We start from the raw sequence: 21222 nt of genomic DNA on the forward strand, positions 1-21222 counted from the left end.
AAGTTAAAATAAAAAAAAATTCAAAAAAATAAATAAATAAAAATAAAGATCTTTGTTCTAGCCCAAGCAAAAAAAAAAAAGGAAGGAAGGAAAGAATATGTATAAAAGTATATTGAAAATTTAAGTTTTATGCACATATAAGAGAGGTTTCTTTCATACAATTGCTATTATTATTGGTATCAGAGAATATGCTTTTTATCTAAAAGCAAGGAAAAGTCTTACAAGTACACAAGGATATTAGGCAGTATCATTTCCCTGAGTAAACTTTTTTTTTTTCTTGCTATTCTTGAGTTCCATGTATTTCTTACTTTTAACCAGATGGCTCAATATAAGCCGTATCATTTTCTTAATCTTGGGATAATAGCCATCTATTTTCACACTTATTTCTCTCAATGGGGAAGAATATGCACACAATCAAAAAAAATCTAGACTAAAATATCTCATTCAAGCAGATTTGCTGTGTCTCAAACAAGCAGGCAGCTCCTCACAATTCTGCTATCCTGGTTTCAGGAGTTCACTGCGACTGGCCCAAATTCGATTTTCATTACAGCACTTATAATCCTAGGGATTTAGTGAGAATTTAGGCAATGGTCTTTTTTTTATAATTACTGTGGTAAGAATGTTTAACATGAGATCCACCCTCTTAACAAATTTTCAAGCCCATGATACTGTATTGCTAAGCACAGACACAATGTTGTGCCACGGATCTCTAGAACTGATTCATCTTGCACAACTGAAACTTTCTATCTATTGAATGACAACTTCCCATTTACCTCGCCCCACAGCTCCTTGCAGACATCATTCTACTCTCTGTTTCTATGAGTCTTACTGCATTAGATACCTTATATAAGTGTAATCATGCAGCATCCGTCCTGTGTCTGGCTTATTTCACTTGACGTAATGTTCTCCAGATTCATCCGTGTTGCAGCAAATGGCAGGATTTCCCTCTTTTCTAATGATGAGTAATATTCCACATATATATACAGTATATATGTATATATATATATATATATATATAAAGTATGTATATAGCACATTTTCTTTATCTATTCATCTGTTGATGGACATTTAGGTTGTTTCCACCTCATGGCTACTGTGAATAACGTTCAGGCCATATCTTAACCACCATTTAGTATCCCATGAGGATACTTCAGAAAGTTCATGGAAAGATTCTTCTTATCTTTCAATTCTATTTTTCCTTGAACTTTCTGAAGTATCCTCATACACTAATACCCCAAATCTCAAGCACCTGAATGAACAAAATTTACTGTTTTGTAGTTTCTGCTGCATAGATTTTTATATATGCAGATTTAATGAATCTTTCTAAAATAGTAATTGTCAGTAGAAAGTAAAAGGCAGAATACCATGCATAATTATGCAAGTTATTGATGAATTTTACCTGATAATACACAGTTCAGTGCACTCAAGCAAGAATCGAGCTGCCTCCTCCATGCATTGAGTTCTCTCCATAGGGTGTGTAGATTAGCACGAAGAATGAAGATATGAGATATGTTTAACCTTAAAGTTACTATTTTTATATTGAGTATCTTTCCATTCATAAATTTAAAGAAGTGTTAAATTGCAACTTTAAACATACAGATGCCATATATAAACATCATCAGAACCTATTGTTATTAAACTAAAAAAACAAATCATTCAAAACTTTCCAAATATCAGAATAGCATAATTATCGGCCACTCACATCTTTGCCAATAGAATCTTGTATCAACCATGCTATGAAAGTTATACATAGTGGTTAAAATAGCCTCAAATCATGAGAAAGTCAGTAACTGAAAGTTATCAATAAGACAAGCATGTCTGATTCTCAGCTTGCTGTTCAAGCCCCCTGCACCACACTTCCTAAGTGGGCCACATTTCTCTCCTTCCTATCACACATTGTAACAACCAGGAGGAGGATACACTAAAATACACAATGTCTGCCTCTTTTCACTTTGGTTCAACTGTCTGTTTTGGAGGACAAAAAGAAACTATCTTAACAAAAGAACTCTGATAAGAGATACATTTACTGGTGAATCATCCTCTGAATGTTAACCATCACAGCTTGTAGGCTGTTTACCCTGTAATCTCTTTATTTTCCATCTTTAAAAGTACTCTATTGTGGTGCAGCAATAGTCTCATGGAGCAATTTTAAGGGGCAGCAGATCTTTGAGAACAATTTTCCATATTCAGAATTAAAACACGCCTCACTCTTCTTAACAAAGGCTATTAGTGGATAAAAGCTTGATTCTAAAGCCACAGGGATCATTCATTTTCCCTGTTTTGTGTTTGTCAAAAATAAATGTTTCTTTCTTCCCTGTGACAATCAAAGGAGCGCTCAGATTTTTTGTCCCATTTCATTTTGAAGTTGACAGCATGCTATTGTTAAAAAAAAAATCCTCTGAAGAAGAGACATTCCCCATCAAAACAACAGCTGCAACAAAAATGTATATTCCTTATGAGAAATCATTTAAACAACTCTTCCCAGGTGAACTGCCTTATTGGAAATTCATTGCGATTAATAATATATTTCAATTCTATGAATTTAAGTGGTAAGAGGGCCATTTACCTAATTTTCTGTTCTCTAGTGAAAACATTGTATTCATTCTTTCTTTTTCATACATCATGAAGTTACTCGGCTCTCTCTTTGAAACTATCCAATCACTCACTATTACGTAAATTATCTCATTAAGGCATGTGTGTATTTCAGATTGAGGAATTTCACTGAAACTTAGTAACTCTTACTAAATAACAGGTAAATGTAAAATAAAAAAAATTCAAAGGCACTTTCTTAGCTTGGGACTCATTAAACATCACTATTTATGAACATTGTCAACAACTGTGAACAGTCTAGAATTTGCCCTTCTTGCAAGCTAAGTTAGCCTGCCACGGTTTCTTGGGGCAGAAGACATAAGACACCTGGGTCAAGGACAATGGGCAGTTCATCACTCACAGCAATAGCATTAACCGGAGTATCAGCATTTGTGATGAACCCCAGTTCCCACAGGATGATGCAGAGAATCATGTGTCACTTACATGTTGAAGTAGGTTGTGTTGCAGGAGAGGAGCCACAAGTTTAGGGAACCCCAATATTTTATAAGGAGCAATAATCCAGCCTGATCTTTGCCTCAGGGGGAGACATTATCTCTATTGCACTGGAATAAACAAATCTTCCCCTTGCTCCAGAGAGAGATGCTAGTTTCATCATCTAAGGCTGATGATTCTACAAATACTCTTGTGTAGATAACCTAGAACAAAGGCATCAATGTCTTTGCTCACAAAGCATGCAGAAATACAAGACAGTTGTGGAGAATTGTCTACCAACAAACCTTCACAGCCATAGGTCTTGTTTCCTCAATTACTCACTAAGTCCATGTCTCTTTAAATTTAAAAAAAAAATTAAATTATTACATTTGTTGACTTATATTTACAGCTACACCATACACTTGACAACCACATCTATATTATTATTTAAAATTTAAATTTAGAATGGACTGTCATTTCCTCCTTAGTCAGGACCAGGCACATAGAAGTGAGCTGCTGCATCCATTTTTCATAATTTGATTCATTAATATTTGTTGGGGGCATGCTGCGTGCCTAGCATTTTACCACAGTCCAGAGACACAAAGGTAAATAAGCTTTCTCCCCTCAAATTCAGTGTAACCTTATAGAGAACCATAAACATAAAGAGAGGAGATACAGGTATGCAGGTAGTGCTAAGACAGCACAGTGGACTGGCTCCTAACTCAGGCACATGGGATGGGGGGGAGGGGTATGCAAGGATTTCTAGATGATTCTTAAAGAAAAAATAGGGATTAGCCTTGTAAGAGTTTAAGTGAGGGTGGAGTGAAGATGGGTTTTCCCAGTAGAGGAAGAAGCCCATTCCATGGTTGATAGAACTGCTCTCTTTGAAAACCGCATGTAGGATTCTAATGGGGCCATTAGAGCAGAGGGTGGGGGAAGAAACTGGAAAGAGGTAAGAAGAAGTGAGCACATTTCAAATCACAGAGTCCTTAGGGGAGATATATGTGTGTATGTGTGAGTATATATATTCATATAAATATACAAAAGATTGTTAATGCTAACAATCTGGTTAGAAGGGAACCCTGGAGGATTTGTGTTGAAGCCGTTATTTGCACAGCAAAAACAAGGTTTTCATATAGATTTTTGCTGGAGAGGAGTAGAACTGATGGATTTTTGTATGTGGGAGTTAACTAAAGAACGCCAAAGTCGTGCCCTTAGCACCACCGTTAAGAACTTTATTTATTTATTTTTTTAAATTTTATTTTGTCGATATACAATGTGGTTGATTATTGTGGCCCATTACCGAAACCCCCCTCCCTCCTCCCTCTCCCCCCTCCCACCCAACAATGTCCTTTCTGTTTGCTTGTCGTATCAACTTCAAGGAACTTTAAATACTATGCTAAGGAGTTTGCATTTACCCTAAAAAAGTACAGGGTGAGAGATCACCAGAAGTCCATAATTACTCTGGCAAAGAACAAATTAGGGAAAGGTGGACACTGTTGGCAGGAAGGCCGGTTGGATGGCTGCAGCCATAAACCTATTGAGAAATTCAAGGTAGTGGTAGTGAGCATGAAGCAAACGAGTGGATTCAAGAGTTATTAAGGAGGTAGACTCCACAGGACTTGATGGCTGATGGCATGAAGGCAGATGTTGGAAAAGCAAGGAGACCAGAGTGGCTCCCAGTTCTTTGACGTGGGCTGTTAAGTTGATGGGTGCATGCACTGAAATAGGAAGTATAGGAGGAAAGGAAAATTGGGTAGAGAAGAATGATGGGTTCAGTTCTGAAATACTACTTTTTGGTAATAGCCACATTTTTATTACCTCGTCTTGCTCTCCTGTTCAATTGATAAATGTCAAGTTGGAGGAGCACAAAGGTTTTTGTCATTTGAAAAGCCCCTCATTCTTTGTCAATAAGAAATAGAGACTGTTACAGCTATAAGATACTCAGCTGTCATCCACGCCCAACCAAGAACCCCAGAGCAACTCACCTTTACCCTCTTCCTCCATTTTTGGAAAAAAAATATTTCTTTAATTTATAATGTGGAGGCTCAGACAGCAGCACCCCAGAGTGAAGGCCTCAGAAGCAGCCTCAAAAGCAAAATTTTCCTCTGACCTTCTTCTGCCCTCTTCTCTCTCAGCCTCATTCACCCCTGAGACAAGCCATAGAAAGTAGAATCCCTTTCCCAGGGTGGGTCATAGAAACCAGAGTCCCTTTTCTCCCAAACCACCCATAAAGACTAAAATTATACTCTATTCTTACCCCTGCTTTTCTATCTTGGAGCTGGCCAGAAAGAAATTCTCTAACCTGCCTTGTCTGAGTGTGGTTCTTAAGACTCCTGTTCCAGTAGGAGTCCTGCCCCATGCCCTGGAGGAAGAAATGCTATACAGAGAGGCTAAGAAGAATCTAAACAGACAGCCCTGGTGGGTTTCCCTACCCAGGCTGTGAACATTAGATCGTACTTTTCCTGTTCAGTCACATTTCTACACAGCTATGCCTGCTTCACAGAACCTAACCATAAATATGAACAGTTTCCCTGTGACTCTGGTCTTCATTTTGAAGGCCCCTGTGTCTCATAAAACTATGACCAGATAAAATTTCTTCATATTAACCTGTGTTATTAGTTGATTTTTCAGAGAACTTTCAGGGGGTTGGAGGGATGTCTTTCCTTGGCCCCTGCCATCAGAATCTAATTGTCTAGTAAATTAAACATCTACACACATTTCAAATAAAAGGCAAGCAAGCAAACGTCACTGACACACTATATTGGGCATTACTCTCCCATGGGTTTAGTTACGTTGTCTCACTTAATCTTCACAGCTCTGGGGTAGTTGTTTGTATTATTCCCATTTTGCAGATAAAGAGGAACCTAAGGTTTAAATTACACGGTCAGGTCCCAAACTCAAGTCTGCCACACCCCAAAGTATGTTCCATATCACTTTCCTGTGTGTCCCATAGAGTTCCTCTACAAAACTTCTAAAAGGTACAGGATTTTTCCATCTCAGTCCTGATCCTTAATTTGTGTGGAACATTTGAATGTCAGCGCTATAGCTCAGCTCAAGTCCTAAGTCAGGTATGTCTGTGGGCATCAGTGGTACTCAAGGTTCAGCTTCTGGCCTCCCAGGCATTTCTTTCACAACTTCTTCCAATTTCTCCCTTTTATTTTCTTTCTAAGAACCACCTGTCTAATCCCTCCTGCCTGGAGAAAGTGATAGGTCCAAACTCATGCAAGATGCTAACTATAACAGCCTATGCCAGAAACTTTAAATATACAATCTCATTAAACTCTCACGAGTCAGGTGTCACTGCTGTTTTCTAGCTAAGCAAACTGAAGCTTAGTGTGCAAAGGAACTTGCCGTGGGGCACACAGCTAAGATAAGGCTGAGCCTGCATTTGAAACAAGCCTAACTGACTCTAAAGCTACCAGCAGCTTAATTTTCCCAGAACTGTTACACATGCACTTGAAAATATAATAAAGGTAAAACAAACCCTCTTCATCTTTGGTGCCAAGAATCGCTTTTCTTCCACCTTTCAAAAGACTTGTTTCTGTGAAAGAAAGAGAGAAAAAAAAGGAGAAAAGGAAAGTAAAAGGAAGAGGAGGAGATTAACTGTGAAGCAGGACTGTCCTTCCTTCTGTTTTACCATCATCGTCCTGGTAACTTCCTTCTGTACATCACGCTCCTGGCTTGCACAAGATGCCAGTTCCTTACCTTAGTTGCTCTCCTCCTCTCTACTAACTTCTTTCATGATCGTTCCATAGGATTTATGTTTGAAATAATCTGTTTACCAAAAAAGTGACATTTATTCTAAAAATGCGATTTGTATTTCATTTTGACATGTCAGAAACTTACATGACTGAAGATCCAAAGTTGCAATCACTAGATGATAGCACTACCAACCTGAACTGTGGATATGTTGATATATATACACATATCCAACAAAAGCAGAGGAAACAGAAAACTTACATCACACAGCTTTGTCATAGTATTATTTCTTACAAAATTTTTAACAAAAATGGTTTTCTACCCACTTCAAACTCATCCATCACCACTATCGTGACCCCTCAGTGAATCCAGGCTAAAGTATTAACTAACACCTAAAATGGTAGCTACTAAAGGAGATCGTACTACCCTTTCCTGAGAAAGCCACATGAAAATTTAGGCTCCACAAGACTGAATGACGTCAAGTTTTAGAGGAGTTATGCTCAGGATTTGATGCTTTTAGACTTGGTGTGTTGAAAAACAAAGGACCCTTCATCTTAACTTCAACTGCTTTTGTACTTTGAAAAATCCCACAGTACAAACTATTTTCCTAAATTTTTTCCAGTGTTCTTTAACGCCTTCTTTTTTATTTCTTGAAGTCTCTGTAATTTATTTTCATACATAGTGTAGATAAGAGCTTAAACCAATATGTTTCCCCAATAGAACTAGCCAGATTTCCCAGTACCAGAATTTTATAAAATTTGATAGAGTTACAGAGACCTTTGTGCAGGCATAAAGGCATAAAGACTCAAGCAAACATGAACTGTTCCTGTCGCTGACTTAGTTAAGATTTAGAAAAGCAATCTATATGATTTATGAATTTACATTAAGAAGGTGTTATTAATTATGTAAACATAAATGGTTTGCAATAAAATATTCTTCACCTTCTACTGCAGTAGTGAATACAGAGTAAATTTTGTAACACTAGCCAATTCATTGTCATAGACATAATGTAAGAACCATGCAGATGGTTTATTGATCATGACTTTCTATTCTAAGATTTAGCATTCTATTCTATTAAATGATTGTGACATATAAAAACAAACAAAAGATAAAAACTAACGTTTCTGACTTTCATAATTATGAAATGGAAGTAAAACATATAAAGAGATACAGACCTTTGGAAGAAAAATATTCTCACAGAAAAGTAACATGAAATGCAAATAAGTCAGATCATGCTGTGCTCTTTTGAAAAATCTAGATAACTGAGTGGTGATAAAAGAAAACAATAGTTTTAACACTTGCCTTGTACTTTTGCCTCTGAAATATGTTTTTGTTTGCAAAATCATGCCTGCTTCCTTGGCCATTGTGCTGCAGGGTAGAGTTAAACTTTTGGGAGTCAGTGAAGTTTTGAGCCAGGCAGCTCGAGTTCCAATGTTAGTGTCTGTGAACTTCAGTGTCCTCAGTGTCTAAGAATAAGATAAGAGCACCTACCTTGTAGGGTTATGGGGTGGATTAAATAAATCAACATAAGTGAAACGTCTGGCACTTGCTGGTACATTGTTAATAGTCAGTAAGTACTAACGATCAGTATCATGGTGAGCCTAGCATACTGCTACTTGATATGTGATTCTACATGACCCAAAGTGAGCTGGTAAGCACTAGCACTGGACTTCAGGTCTATGCTCTCAATCTTTTCCTTATTCTGCATGTTTTCAGTGCCACCAGAGCAGGTAATGTGTCATTATTATTTTAAACTTATATTTTTTAGCCTTTTTACATTAGCACTTAACATAAAAAATAATTGATAAAAATGTATTTCAAATATGTTCTCCCATGGAATGAAAGTAAAATAAAAATGATTTATTAAAAATTAAAGGCTAACAAGGGGTTAAGACGATGACTTTTATCGCCACACACTGGGTACAGTGGTGTCATGCCTAATTAAGATTGCTCAACCTGCCTAGAAAAGTATCCTCATAAAACATGAGAAATGCAAGAGAATTCCCCCTTTGTCCTACATTCCTTGACTCCATTTTGATGGACCTCAGATCTCTTGTTCTCTATCTAAATTTTTACAATCCTAATAGAAACATACTGTAATATCCACTTCCAGTAAGTGTTACTAACTAGAAAATGTGTGGTTAAGGTTTCAGACTTCTAGGCTCTGAAATTACTGCATAGTTTTTATTAAGTATATATAGTTCAGAACTTAAAATAGTGAATTTCATTATAATAAATACTTGTAGATCTTTCTCAGCGTGGATGAACTTTCTCAACTCCACACCACACCCAACTCCTCTGACCCCGTTCTTGTCTATATTTGGACCAGCAATTCTCAACTCTCCTACTGGATGCTGGAGGGTTACTGATTAGTAGGAGAAAAGGGAGAAGAATTATAAGTAAACCCTAGGACATAGACATAAAACAAAATGCTTCTTTTATCTCTACAATAGTCTTGTGTGAGAAATCGTTCTGCCTGGGACTAAATTTTATCCATCACATATAGTATGGTGGAAAAGAAGTTGAGACTAACTATGCTATAGTCCCACTGAGTCCCAAATCATAAATAGTCTCAAATCGTAAGTCTGACCTAGCCACTCACTTTCTTAAAATTATTCAAGCCCTTCTTGTCACCTACTAGAAAATGATCCAATCTGTTTAGCAGAGTACACAAACTCTCCACGCCTCGTACCCTCTCCCATTTCCCAATCTCATCTGCTATCATTTGCCATTTGGATTTTTGTATTTCATCATTAAACATAATGAGTGCCTAATTTATAATGGTGAGAATACAAAGATTGTGAAAGTTGTGACCATTTGGGCACTGTGGCCTTTTAAAACTGACAAAGGAAATATTTACAATATAAGAAGACAGAATTGTGTTTGTGATAATGAGTATGCTTCCCAGATCTCTGAAAAATCAATCTAAGCAGTGATTAGAAGGAAAAGCCCTAGGCAAACTTCTACTTTGATAATCCAGTTTGATAATCATATATCAAACTTCTAAAAGTGAGACGAAAAATCAGATCATTGTCAAATTAAGCAAATTTTTGATGCACATCCTCAAAGTCATTTCAGAAGTCCTTCGACTAAATGCAGGCTTAATCTTGTCACTACTGCAGAATAAAACTGTGTTACATTATATGAAAACCTGATAGTAAATTTTAAATAATTACATGAAATTCCTCATATTTAGTCTGAACGTTTTGCAAACTGACTTCTATGTAAATATATGTAAAATTCTATAATGTTGTCTATAATATTCCTGTTGTCACTCATATCTCTAAGTATATATTGTGTAGGGAAGACCCATTCTCATGGAAAAGTGTTTCTTTGCATTAGTTTAAGTTTTCAGAAAAGAATTGTAGCAAATAAAATTTTCCAGCTTCTCCTTAGTAGGTCATAAGCTGATATGTATCCTTCTTGTTGATGTGTATGATATTAATGTGATGTTTCAGTAGGTGTGTTAAATAGCTCAGTTTATTGTTCAGATCTCCATCTGAACTAGGAATCCTGCACTTCATGATCCTAAATAGTTCCTTGATTGCTAAAACTCTTTAATAATATGCTCAAAAATGGAAACAAAGATATATCAACATATAATATTGTTTTTATTAACATTGTATTCAAATTTTATAGATGAACCTGAAAAAGGACAATGAAATATTTATGCTCAAAAAACTGAATACCTGAATTTTTCATTATGGAATATTTTACCGATTCTGTTGTTAACATCAATGAATTTTTATTTCATATGGTTTCTCTACTCCTCATACTATGTTTCAACTTAGAAACATAATATTTTACTGTAATATTTTATTTTAATATTTACCATTTTATTGGCTGCCACAGATTGCTTATAAACTCTACAGTGATTCACATGAATCCTCTGTGTGCTGATAGAGAGGAATTCAGCTAAGTTTTGCAAAGATGTTGGAGAAAATTAATATCCCAGTAGATAATTACAAGAATTAGAATACAAGAGAAATTAAATGCAAGCAACAGAAATAAATAAATGCTACATCAACCAGAATAATATTTTTATTCTTATATTTATTTTTATTTTTATTATTATTTATTTAAATAATATTTTTATTGTAGAGAATTTGTTAAATGCATATTAAAATTTAATTCTTTTTTAATAAAACTAAACCATCTTCAAGGCAAATCAAAGTATTATTAACTGCATTATATCTGAGAGTTTTCAGTGTTTGAATATTATTAACCCATTAGTCTTTTTATAACTGCGGCTGAGCACTACATAAAATTAAATTATTTACAGTTTTCCCATTCAAAAATTTCTATCTAATTTTTAAAGATTTGAGTTAAGAGTATTTATATGTCCACCTGTGAGATAAACAAAAAAGGTCCATACTTTTGGTATAAAAGTTCCATTATTAATAGCAATAAATATATGTGTATATATTATGTATATATGTTTGTATAGTAGTGAAAGGAGAGAGGGAGGGAAAGGAGAAGGGGAAGAAAAGCTTTTGAAAATTAAAACTAGAGTGATCGAATTTTTTTAAAATTCTGTAAGTCTGGAAGATAAGGTTAAGCAAATCACAAATCTCCCACAAACTAAAACAAGCAGAAAGGAGAGTGAAAATAGACAACATTAGAAAACTACAAGATCAGTAGTTGAATATATAATAATAGATGGTCCAGAAAAAGACAACAGAGGTGGAAGAAAGAGAGAAAGAACAGAAAAAATGGAAGAGAAATAATTAACAAAAATTATAATAATAATAATTCAGAAATACTTCCCAGAAATGAGAGATTTTGATTTTTTGATTGAAAAAAAAATCACAAAGTCTTTGAAAAAATACTCACATTAAAACACGTCATCCTGAAGCTTACAACACTAGCAACAAAGAGAAATTCCTAAAAATTCCAAACTCAGCAAAAGCAGGTTACATTCAGAGGATCAGTGCCAGGCACTATTGTAAATACTTTATTACTACCTTGGCAGCAGGCTGTTGTGAAGATTAAACCAGTTAATGAGGGGTGTGTGCATGCATATGTGTATGTGTGTGCATGCACCACAATATTAACACTATTGTAATACACTACATTATTATGTATTAACTCATTTAGTACATGATTCTATTAGTAGAAACTATCGTGATCGCCATTGTACAGTTGAGAAACTTGAGGGACAGAGCAGTTAAGGAACTTTCCAGATGTCACCCATCTAGTAAGCTGTGAAGCTGGAACGCAAACCGAGGAGTCTTCTTTCAGGGCTCATGCTATTAATCATTACACAATATAGGCATCCTTAGCTTAGGGCATGAATGGAGATAAACTCTCAATGGATTAAAAGGTTAAAGACAGCAGAAGAGAGGCTGGCCAGTTAGCTCAGTTGGTTAGAGCACGGTATTATAGCACCAAGGTCAAGGGTTCCATCCCCTAACAGCCTGCTACCCATAAATTTAAAAAAAAAAAAAAAAAAAAAAAAGATAGCAGAAGAAATTTGTGAAGGTATAAGAAGAAAGAGAAAAATACTTTAATATTCTTGGAACAAAGAAAGACTTACCTAGACACAAAACCCAGAAAACACAAAGACAGATTTAACTACAAAATAATTAAATACTTTATGTAATAAAAGGAAACTAAACAACAAGATGCAATTTTTCACACTTCAACTTGGAAAAAAAGATTTTAAAAAGCTAAAAATATCCAGATTTATCTAATGTTAAGAAAGATAGTACTTTTGTAATTTCTAGATGGGAATGCAAATTAGTGCAATGCAAGTTGACAGTTCATATCAGAAACCTAGTGGCATTAAACAACCATTATTTTTTTTCAATTCTTTATTTTGACAATTCAAAGGATGAAAAAATGCATGTTATATTAAATCATTGTATGTAATCTTAAACCAAATTACATTATTTCATAAACAAGTACACATTACCTCCTATAGAAAAGGTCAAGAAAATAAGAGCCATAACAAATTTATTGCCCTTAAATTGTTGTGTCCCCCAGATCTCCAGGGAAAGTTTTTACCTTATTAGTCTTTTCTGTTACGATCTGGAGGAAGATTTTAGGAAGCATTTAACTATAACTAAAGTCCTTGTATCCTTGGATGAATAGGTCTATTCCATCGAGTTTGTAATGTAAACCACAAAGTTGTTTTTATTTTGTTTCACTTTCATCAACAGTACCTAAGGGCATACTTCAAAGGAGTGTTGCAAAAATGCTTTAATTATTTCTCTCTTTTGTTTTCATACTTATTGTTGCCAAACTCAGACAGCATTTGTAAAGCCCTCATATATGCAGCTCTTTATTTTCTTCCTCATATAAACAGTGCTAATTCAGGTATGTTATTTTTGTGATAAGCGTTAAATAGCATCACTGGTGAATTGTCTGTAAGGAAATGGTTGAAGTAAGAAAAATTATAATTTAATTTCTAATTAGACTAGAAATTATTCACAGGGGAAGTGAAGAAAGCGATGTTGACCTTGAAGGTAAACAATATTCAAAACATGTCGAGTGAAGGACAGAGTATTGAGATGGTGGAGGAAGGACAGGCATTGAACAGAAAGAATGACAAGAGTGGGGGCCCATTCAGTGTAGAAAGAAGGAAGGAAACAGACATTTATTGCATATATACCATCTCAGGCATCTTCCTATATGTTGTTTTGTTTAATCCTCAAAACATCTTGGGGAAATATGTTCTCCCCATGCAGGAAAATGAGGCTCAAAAAAGGTATGGTAGCATCTGAATCTGTCTGTTTCACAAGTCCATGACGGTGGTGGGGTTTGCACATGCCGTGGAGGGGGAGCGGCTGTGATTGTTGAGGTGACTGCACTGTCCTGTAACACAGCTCATCTGACCTTTGTCAGCTTCCTCCTCTGATTCTGCTTAGCACCGGCTGTATGGACCCTGCACTTGGTGTCTATTTTTGTCTGCCCTTGTCTGATCATCACTCTCAAAGCAGCTAAGGAACTCTGTGAAGTCAGGGCCCACACCTGACACACTTTCTTTCCTGTGGAGTCTTGAACTGCTTTAGCAGACGAGTGGTAAATATTAGTTGTGTGACTGACTTTTTACACCCAAGATTCTAGGGTAAAAAACTGTTGTTGCATAGGCAGAGTCTCTTCTGAATTCTCGACGTAAGCCTTAGCTTTCGGCCCACAAGTGATGTGGACTAAAAGTGTATTTCAGCATTGTTCTCTTTCAGATATTTCCAAAACTTTAAAAAAATAAGATAAAACCAAGGCCAGGAACATGGTCCTAATATTAGACATTCCAGCTGGCTTATGCTGATACATGCCAGTATTCCCACTTAGAAGAACTCTGAATTATCATCTAAAGTCAATGGTGTAAGATAAGGAAAAATTGTTAAAATGTTTAAGTGTTTTTTTCACTGACTGTCCTACTTAATGACCTTGCTTGGAGACTACCATGACACGGTATCTCTTTACTAGGGTGACCGCACATGGCATGGATTGACTCGTTGATTTAATAATAGAAAGAACCTTATAAGCAAAGTGCCATTATTGTCATTTGGAATTTGTAGATAAAGAAACTGAGAAACCCATTGAAGAAGTGAATCCCTCAAAGTTGGTTACAAGCTAGTAAGTAGCAGAGGCAGCATATATGCCTGGTGTTCGAGCTGCAGAATTCCCACAGCTAACCTCTAACCCTTCCTTTAAGATTTAACCCCTCCCTAACCTTAACTGCTCCCCTAATCCGCCTGGAACTTCTCCCCTAACCTCTCGCCTAACCAAACATCTAACTCTCAGACTTCTCCCCACCTCTGCCTATTACGCTGTGTCATTTTTATTTCATTATATCACCAGGGTCCTGCAGAAAAGAGAAGACACACTCAGCTGAGATTTTCAGGAGAATTTAATGCAGGGACTTTTTAAAGAGCTGTGGGCAAAGTTTAGAGAACCAGCAAGGAGTCGTGAAGGGTGCGGATGCGCAGCAGCAGGAAGCCCTGTCGCCCTCAGGACTGAAGGGCCAAAGAGGGGGACTGAGGTTCCAGGCCCCTGCGACAGGAGGGGAGGGACAGCGTCCTCGGGAACTGCAAGAGCAGAAGGACCGAGCAGCCACCACCGTCTCTTCTCGTCTGCTCTGATGAGTCTGCTGTGCTGTCCTTTACTTAGACAGCAAGAGAATCAGGCAAAGAGTGAATCCAGAATGATTTTTACCTGGAAAGCAAGATTTTTCGCTCACAATTTTTCAACATTTAAGTGGTTCTACCAGTTTTAATTAGCCTTTTTCTACCCAATTCCTTTGGGTTTCCTCCCTGGATCCGAAGCTTCCCACACTGCAAGGATGTTTTCCGAGTCACTTGACAGTGAAATTGGCTTTAAGCATGTGACATTGCAAAGGACAGGGCCATGAGAGGAGTCTGACAAGGAGACAGTCCATGTTTCTGTGTTAACAGATTGTTTTCTCTGGATTCCTCACCTTAGAGATCAGATAAAATACAAATCCCACTAAATACATCTCCTCCTTTGGGTAAAAGAGAAACTGAAAAGGGTGTGGCACGCTGGATCTATTTTTCTTCTCTCCCCCTTAAGCTCATCCATTAGGTACAAATCATTCCCAGATATGAAGAGTAATTGCTAATTTGAAAAAGGATGGAGAGATTACTGAAGCTTTAGCATGCATACTTTTCTCTGTACACTGTTAGCATTCTGGCAAGTTTTCAGTAATCACTTAATTTTGGTTTGTGATAGACAATTTCTCATCGCAGGGGGGCAGCTGAATGACCTAAAACATAGACAGAATTTTCTGTAAGTATATTTTGTATAAGATTCAATTTGGGGGCCATTTTAGTAACCATCAAGGTTTATTGTTTTGGTTAACTATATTATGAAGTGGGTTCGGCTACAGAGACTCACAAACCCACGAGGATGGGTTAGTTAGGACCTCTAACTCTGTCATTGTAAGAGCTTTGTCCTGATAATTGATGGTTACTGGTTAGGGTAAAGCGTAGTTTGCCTATTCCCAGAGGTTTTAAGAAAGCGTGTGATTTGCTTTTGTACAATGAAAGTGAGTATTAAAAAAGGAGAGAAAGCAGCATACAGGTTCTCCATCAAAAACAGCTTTTTGGAGAAAAGCTTTTTTAGTTTTCATGCCAAAAGTTACATGATAGCAGAAGTTTGAAATCTCGAGAAAATTTGCCTAGCTCTCTGACATCCAGAATTTCAGGCAGGGTGCATTTGGGGAAAATATTGAGCTCTGAATAAAACAGTTTGAACTCATCAAGGATCAAGGCACCAAAGTTGCTCCATTTTTACCGACTTACCTTGAACTCAACATTGAGGATTTGAAGGCCTCTGCTTTATTTATTGTTTGCTTTCTTAACATAACCTTTTGCTGTTCTGAATCTGTTTCTCAGTACAGCTCTCCCTTCTTCCTTTCTAGGTCACGGGTTTGGTTCATCCAAGATGTCTCGTGCACAGACATTTCCCAGCTACGCCCCAGAACAGAGTGAAGAGGCTCCGCAGCCGTTGTCACGGTCCAGCAGCTATGGATTCAGCTACAGCTCCAGCCTCATTCAATGACAGGCAGAGAGCCACCCCTGACCAGAGAGACAGTCTGTCCTGGACCCGCCTCTAGGGTCATCGCACCCTCAGCCTCCTGGAAGACCAATTGATGTGCAAATTGAAATGGATCGGGTCTAGCCCCAATCCCATTGGAAGGTTAAAACCTGGAGTTCTGCTTCCTTGATTCAGTGTCTAAGTCCTTTATTTATTGAGTTTCTTTGGGGGAATCTATGTTTTACAAAAATAGAATCCAAACCGTATGAACAGTCATTTAAATAAACACAATTCTTTGGGTCTGACAAGCAGTAGAAGCCTTGGCACCAGGAGAAGTTGCCCACACTGGGCTGTTCCTGGGTAGCAGCACCTGCCCCGTCCTTCCGTCTGAGCAGAGCGTCTGTCATTAGACGTAATGGTGACCCACTGCAAGCTCTGTGGCTTTTAGAGTTTTAACAGGGACAAATCCAGTAAGCTCTACAAATGGCATCAGAATTCTCCATATAAATAAACCCAGTGACAATTAAAGGAACATGAAATTTAGAACACACTATTGAGCAGGGCCCTGTAGCTCTACTGTGTGTGTGTGTGTGTGTGTATATGTGTGTGTGTGTGTGTGTGTGTGTGTGTGTATGTGTGTAGACAAATATAGATATGGATATTACTATATCCATCTATATATAACAAATATATATCAAACGTGTACTGGGGGTGACAGGATATGCTCACTTAAATTGTTGAAAACTGTAATTTGGTGCATTAAAATTAAGATTGTTATGTTGAATAGCTATTTTTGAAATAGTGCTGTTAAAAAAAAAAAAAAGCCTTCTTATTAGCAAAGGTATTTATGTAGTCCATTCATACTTGCCCGTTGGGCAAGTGTAAGCAAGAAAGTGAGAAGGGGAACACTTCGGAAGCAAAAGCACCAGGCTCGCTGTCCTGCACCTCACATTACACGCTGTCTTTCTGGTTAGCGTTCTGGTGTTGTTAACAATGTTTCTCCCTTTAGCTGTCCATCTGAGCTACGGGAGGAAGATTTTCATGATCACTGATCAGCCTCCATTTAACCTCGAGAAAAATGAGCCGCTTTAAGTGAGAAACTGTTTAAGAAAGAAATAAAAATGCACTTAAAAAGAACTCAGTTACTTTGCAGTCCTCTTGACTGCAACAAATGGGCACAGGATTGTAGATATCAATATTTAAAGTTTCACAGATGCTGTTCTTAGAGAGTCATCAAGGGCTTGTAATTTACTGTGTAACCAGAACTTGCTGGGCTTTGTTTTTTCTTTTACTGGACACAAGTTGTCAGGTATTATAAGAGAAAATGGATCAAATGTGATTTTTTTTCTACCCTTGACATTAATGACAAACCTACAAGTTTAAAAGGGAGTGATAATTTCCATGTGAACTGAGAAAGTTCAGATAATTCAGGTCAACGCAGACATGTTTGTCCTTAGTTTACTTAAGTAAAAATAGAAATTATTATTCTGCCTGAATCATCTGATGTCATGTGCCTGAGATGGTTATGTCTCAAATACTCCAGGATGGGTTTAAAGTAGAGTGAGCCCAGTCACACATCATGACAACCTGATTTTTTTTTCTTAATAGTTATATTTAGTAAACTATTAAGGTTAGTCTGTTGAAAGGGCACCTTTTTTGCTGATCTCTGATAAAGTTTTTTTTCATTCCTATGCGTAGCTTGAGTGCAGACCGACAATTCATTTCAGTGAATTATAACTGAATAAAAATGGTTCCAGGTCCCTCCTTCATAAATGTGCCCTTATAGCAACTACCTAGACTCTCCAAATCACTCAGATAGGTGTAGAAACCCCACCAAGATGCTAATCATCAGGGTTCATGTGGCTGTGAAAAATAATTATCCTAGGCTTTCAGGGGTAAAAAGAAAATTACCCAAACTCTCTGCACTGTGAATTTTGCTGACACAACAAAGGAGCAGAAGACCAGCTTCTTACAAGAAACAGCCTTCCCTGAAATGCACAGCTTCCGGGGTTAAACACCTCTGAATTTCTTCAGCCACGGCATTTGTTTCTGAAATGCCATTCGTCAAATACACCAGAGCAACACCCAGCTGAGACCATTTGAGCACAGTTCCTGGTGGGGCCTCTCACCCCTCACTCAGTTGAGCTGTTGCTTAGACCCCACAAGTTTCTACAAGGGGACTTATGGGGAAAGACTCTCAGGGGTCCTGGTTCACATCTCAGCTTTATTAACGTGCCAAAAGCACAGACAGCGAGTTCAGGGGAGGATTCTGCTAATTAGGTGAGTCTGCTCTTGTGTCCGTCTGGTGAAAGACAAATACCTACAAGAAGTTGCTCAGGAACACCATTTGGTCCTGATCGTCACCAGTGAGTGTGACCGAGGGGGCAACAAAGATTAGGCATAACTTCGGGCCAGTTCATTCTGAAAATAGTGTCATAAAAAGACTGTTTGGGAGAGAAATGTACTTCACATGTCTTTAACCCCATCTCATCACAGTGAGAATAATGATATAAAATATCTCGTAGTACATTTTGGAGGCTTTATTCTAGCATACACCTGCAAATATACTAACAATTGTAGCTAAGTCAAAACTGCTAAATGAACAGACAGGAGAATTTATGCTAACCTAATACACATGATGTAAGGCAGTGTTCATTGTAATAAAAATGACAAGCAGATAAATCTTCTACAGAAACCAAAGATGGAAAGTTACTGTACCAGTCACTTGGAACTTCATAAAATCAATTCCACTGGAGCAACTAGAATGGTCATGGATATGTAATCAACTCACTTGAGCTTGTAGATTTTTGACTGAAGATGCCTCTATGCTTTGTAAGTCACTTCTCCCTTCAGAGATTGTATTATATCTTTAATACATGTGTGACTTTATCATCCTGAGGGAGGGATTGCTATGAACCAAAGACATCTTTCGGCTCCTCCTGAAAGTGACTTAGTTTGGGCTCCACCCAGATTTGGGCCAATGCCTAAAGATGGTCACTATTTCCATATCAGGTTGGATGAGACCAGTGAAGGAACCCAACGTAAATAACAAAGGCTCTTCTGACAGCAGAGAAAGCCTGGAGAATACATGCATTTCACAGGATGATTACATGAGGGATGTATTTTTTATGCCCCCAATTTTTTCTTCTGATAATATTAATTAATATACACATGACCAACACATAACATTGCATTTAAAGATGCAGAAAAGTTCAAAATAACCTTGATCCCATAGTTGACTATTCTGGTAGGGGGAAAAGAAAACACGTCTTTCACACTCGAAACTAACTTATTTATGCAGGTTGCAAATATTGATGAATCAATAGGTCTGGCCACTGTCACAATTTGAACTAAATGAAATAAGAAATATTTACTTATATATTAGAAAAGATGCTGTTTGATAGAGCATGTGAAATAAAGTGAACATATTTATTAAAAGTAAACTTCACCTTTTTCACCAAATATTAACTAGAGTACTAGTCCTAGTATCTTGTACAATTCTTCTCTGTTGTCATTGGGAAATTATGTTTGAAAATCATTCATCACATAAAATGGTCAACCACTTATACCTTCTGTCCAATATAGAAACAGTGGGCTGATAAATAACATTACACTGTTAGTAGTAGTTTCTACAGATCCAACTTATTGCATGTGGTATATTTATAGTAGATATTAAAAGCACATCATAAAAATTGATGTCTGCCCCTCATTCTTTGGCCAATATATCAGAAAACTTTGTAAAAAAGCATGAGTACCCTGCTTCCTAGATTATTTGAGCCATTTACTAAAATTGACCATTAGTGTCACAGTGAAAACAAGCTAAGAAAATTATATTCTTATAAAAAAACTGTAGTCCAGTTTTGACTATTATAACACAGCACAATAAATGGGAAATATATACATTCAGTGGGTCTGAGCTTTCGGCCTTTAACACTTTGTGTTTTATAAAAATGTTATACTAAAAATTGCTCAAAGTGAAAATTACACATTTTTCTGTAATTCTATTAACATATCTACCAATATCTTGCAATTTCAAATTCCTTGATCAATCATTATCAAAAATAAATACTAATTTACCACAGGATATGCATTAATAGTTATAACAATAGGTGATATGCCACACAAATTAATTTCTAGCCTATGAAATCCATGGAGTGCAATTTCCCATGAAGGGGGTAGAGAGGAAGGATGGTGACTAGTCAGGAGGGCAACAGTTTCGATAAAACCGTAAAGAACCCAATGAAAAGTCCAGAATAGCACTTGATCTCTGCTTTCCAGGCAGTCTAACCTCAGTTCCCTGTCATGGACTCGGTTGGTCTTCTTTTCTAGTGTCACCTCGTACTAAGTAGGCAATTCAACAAGACTTGTTATATCAAGTCTTGACGACGTTGTCACAAGACGACGACACATCACCAACAAGTATGCTTCTTTCAGTTTAGTGAAAAAAATTTAACACAAAAGAATGTGTAACAAAATCTCCATAGTAACATGGATCTTTAGTGATGGGAGAATCATTTTTGTACGGTTAACCGCATTCGAGGTTCTCCATGTTTATTATCAGTGAGATTGGCGGGGGGGGAGGGGGGGGCAAATATGTGAGAAGAAATGAACAATTTCATTTGTGCATTCTCTATAAACGTATTTGAAAGATTACCCATCTTTTTCTCTGTGGAACTATCACAAACCCTTACTTTCTTACTCAAGAATGTGAGTCTGGTATCATTTCTGCAATTGTTTCAACAGAGGACGCCTTTGATAGTTTATAAACTCTCATGGAAGTATCACGAGATGTTGGGCACATTTTCTAGACGGCGGAATGTTAGGTAGCTCTGGAAGCAATCTTAAAGGTCATGTAGAATAAAGGTCCCACTTTACGTTTCCCTCAAGAGAAAACTGAAAATCATGGATATTTTAACTTTTTCGAAGGTGATGAAACGTCCAGGAATAGTATTTCCTAGTACAAGACCCCTGGTCCAGGAATGCCTTCTTGGCTCCATC

At 37.1% G+C, this 21222-nt stretch overlaps 1 protein-coding gene across 1 annotated transcript in view; it reads left to right on the forward strand.

Annotated features, from left to right (window-relative positions):
• DOK6 (docking protein 6) overlaps nt 1-16248 on the forward strand; it is a 430993-nt gene extending 414745 nt beyond the window's left edge. Inside the window, exon 8 of the mRNA XM_063077456.1 lies at nt 16109-16248. Coding sequence (XP_062933526.1) covers nt 16109-16248 — 140 coding nt within the window. The remainder of the gene's footprint in view (nt 1-16108) is intronic.
• Nucleotides 16249-21222: the final 4974 nt, after the last annotated feature.

This window comes from Cynocephalus volans, chromosome 13 (assembly GCF_027409185.1).
Source record: "Cynocephalus volans isolate mCynVol1 chromosome 13, mCynVol1.pri, whole genome shotgun sequence".
In the NCBI taxonomy this organism is placed as follows: domain Eukaryota; kingdom Metazoa; phylum Chordata; class Mammalia; order Dermoptera; family Cynocephalidae; genus Cynocephalus; species Cynocephalus volans.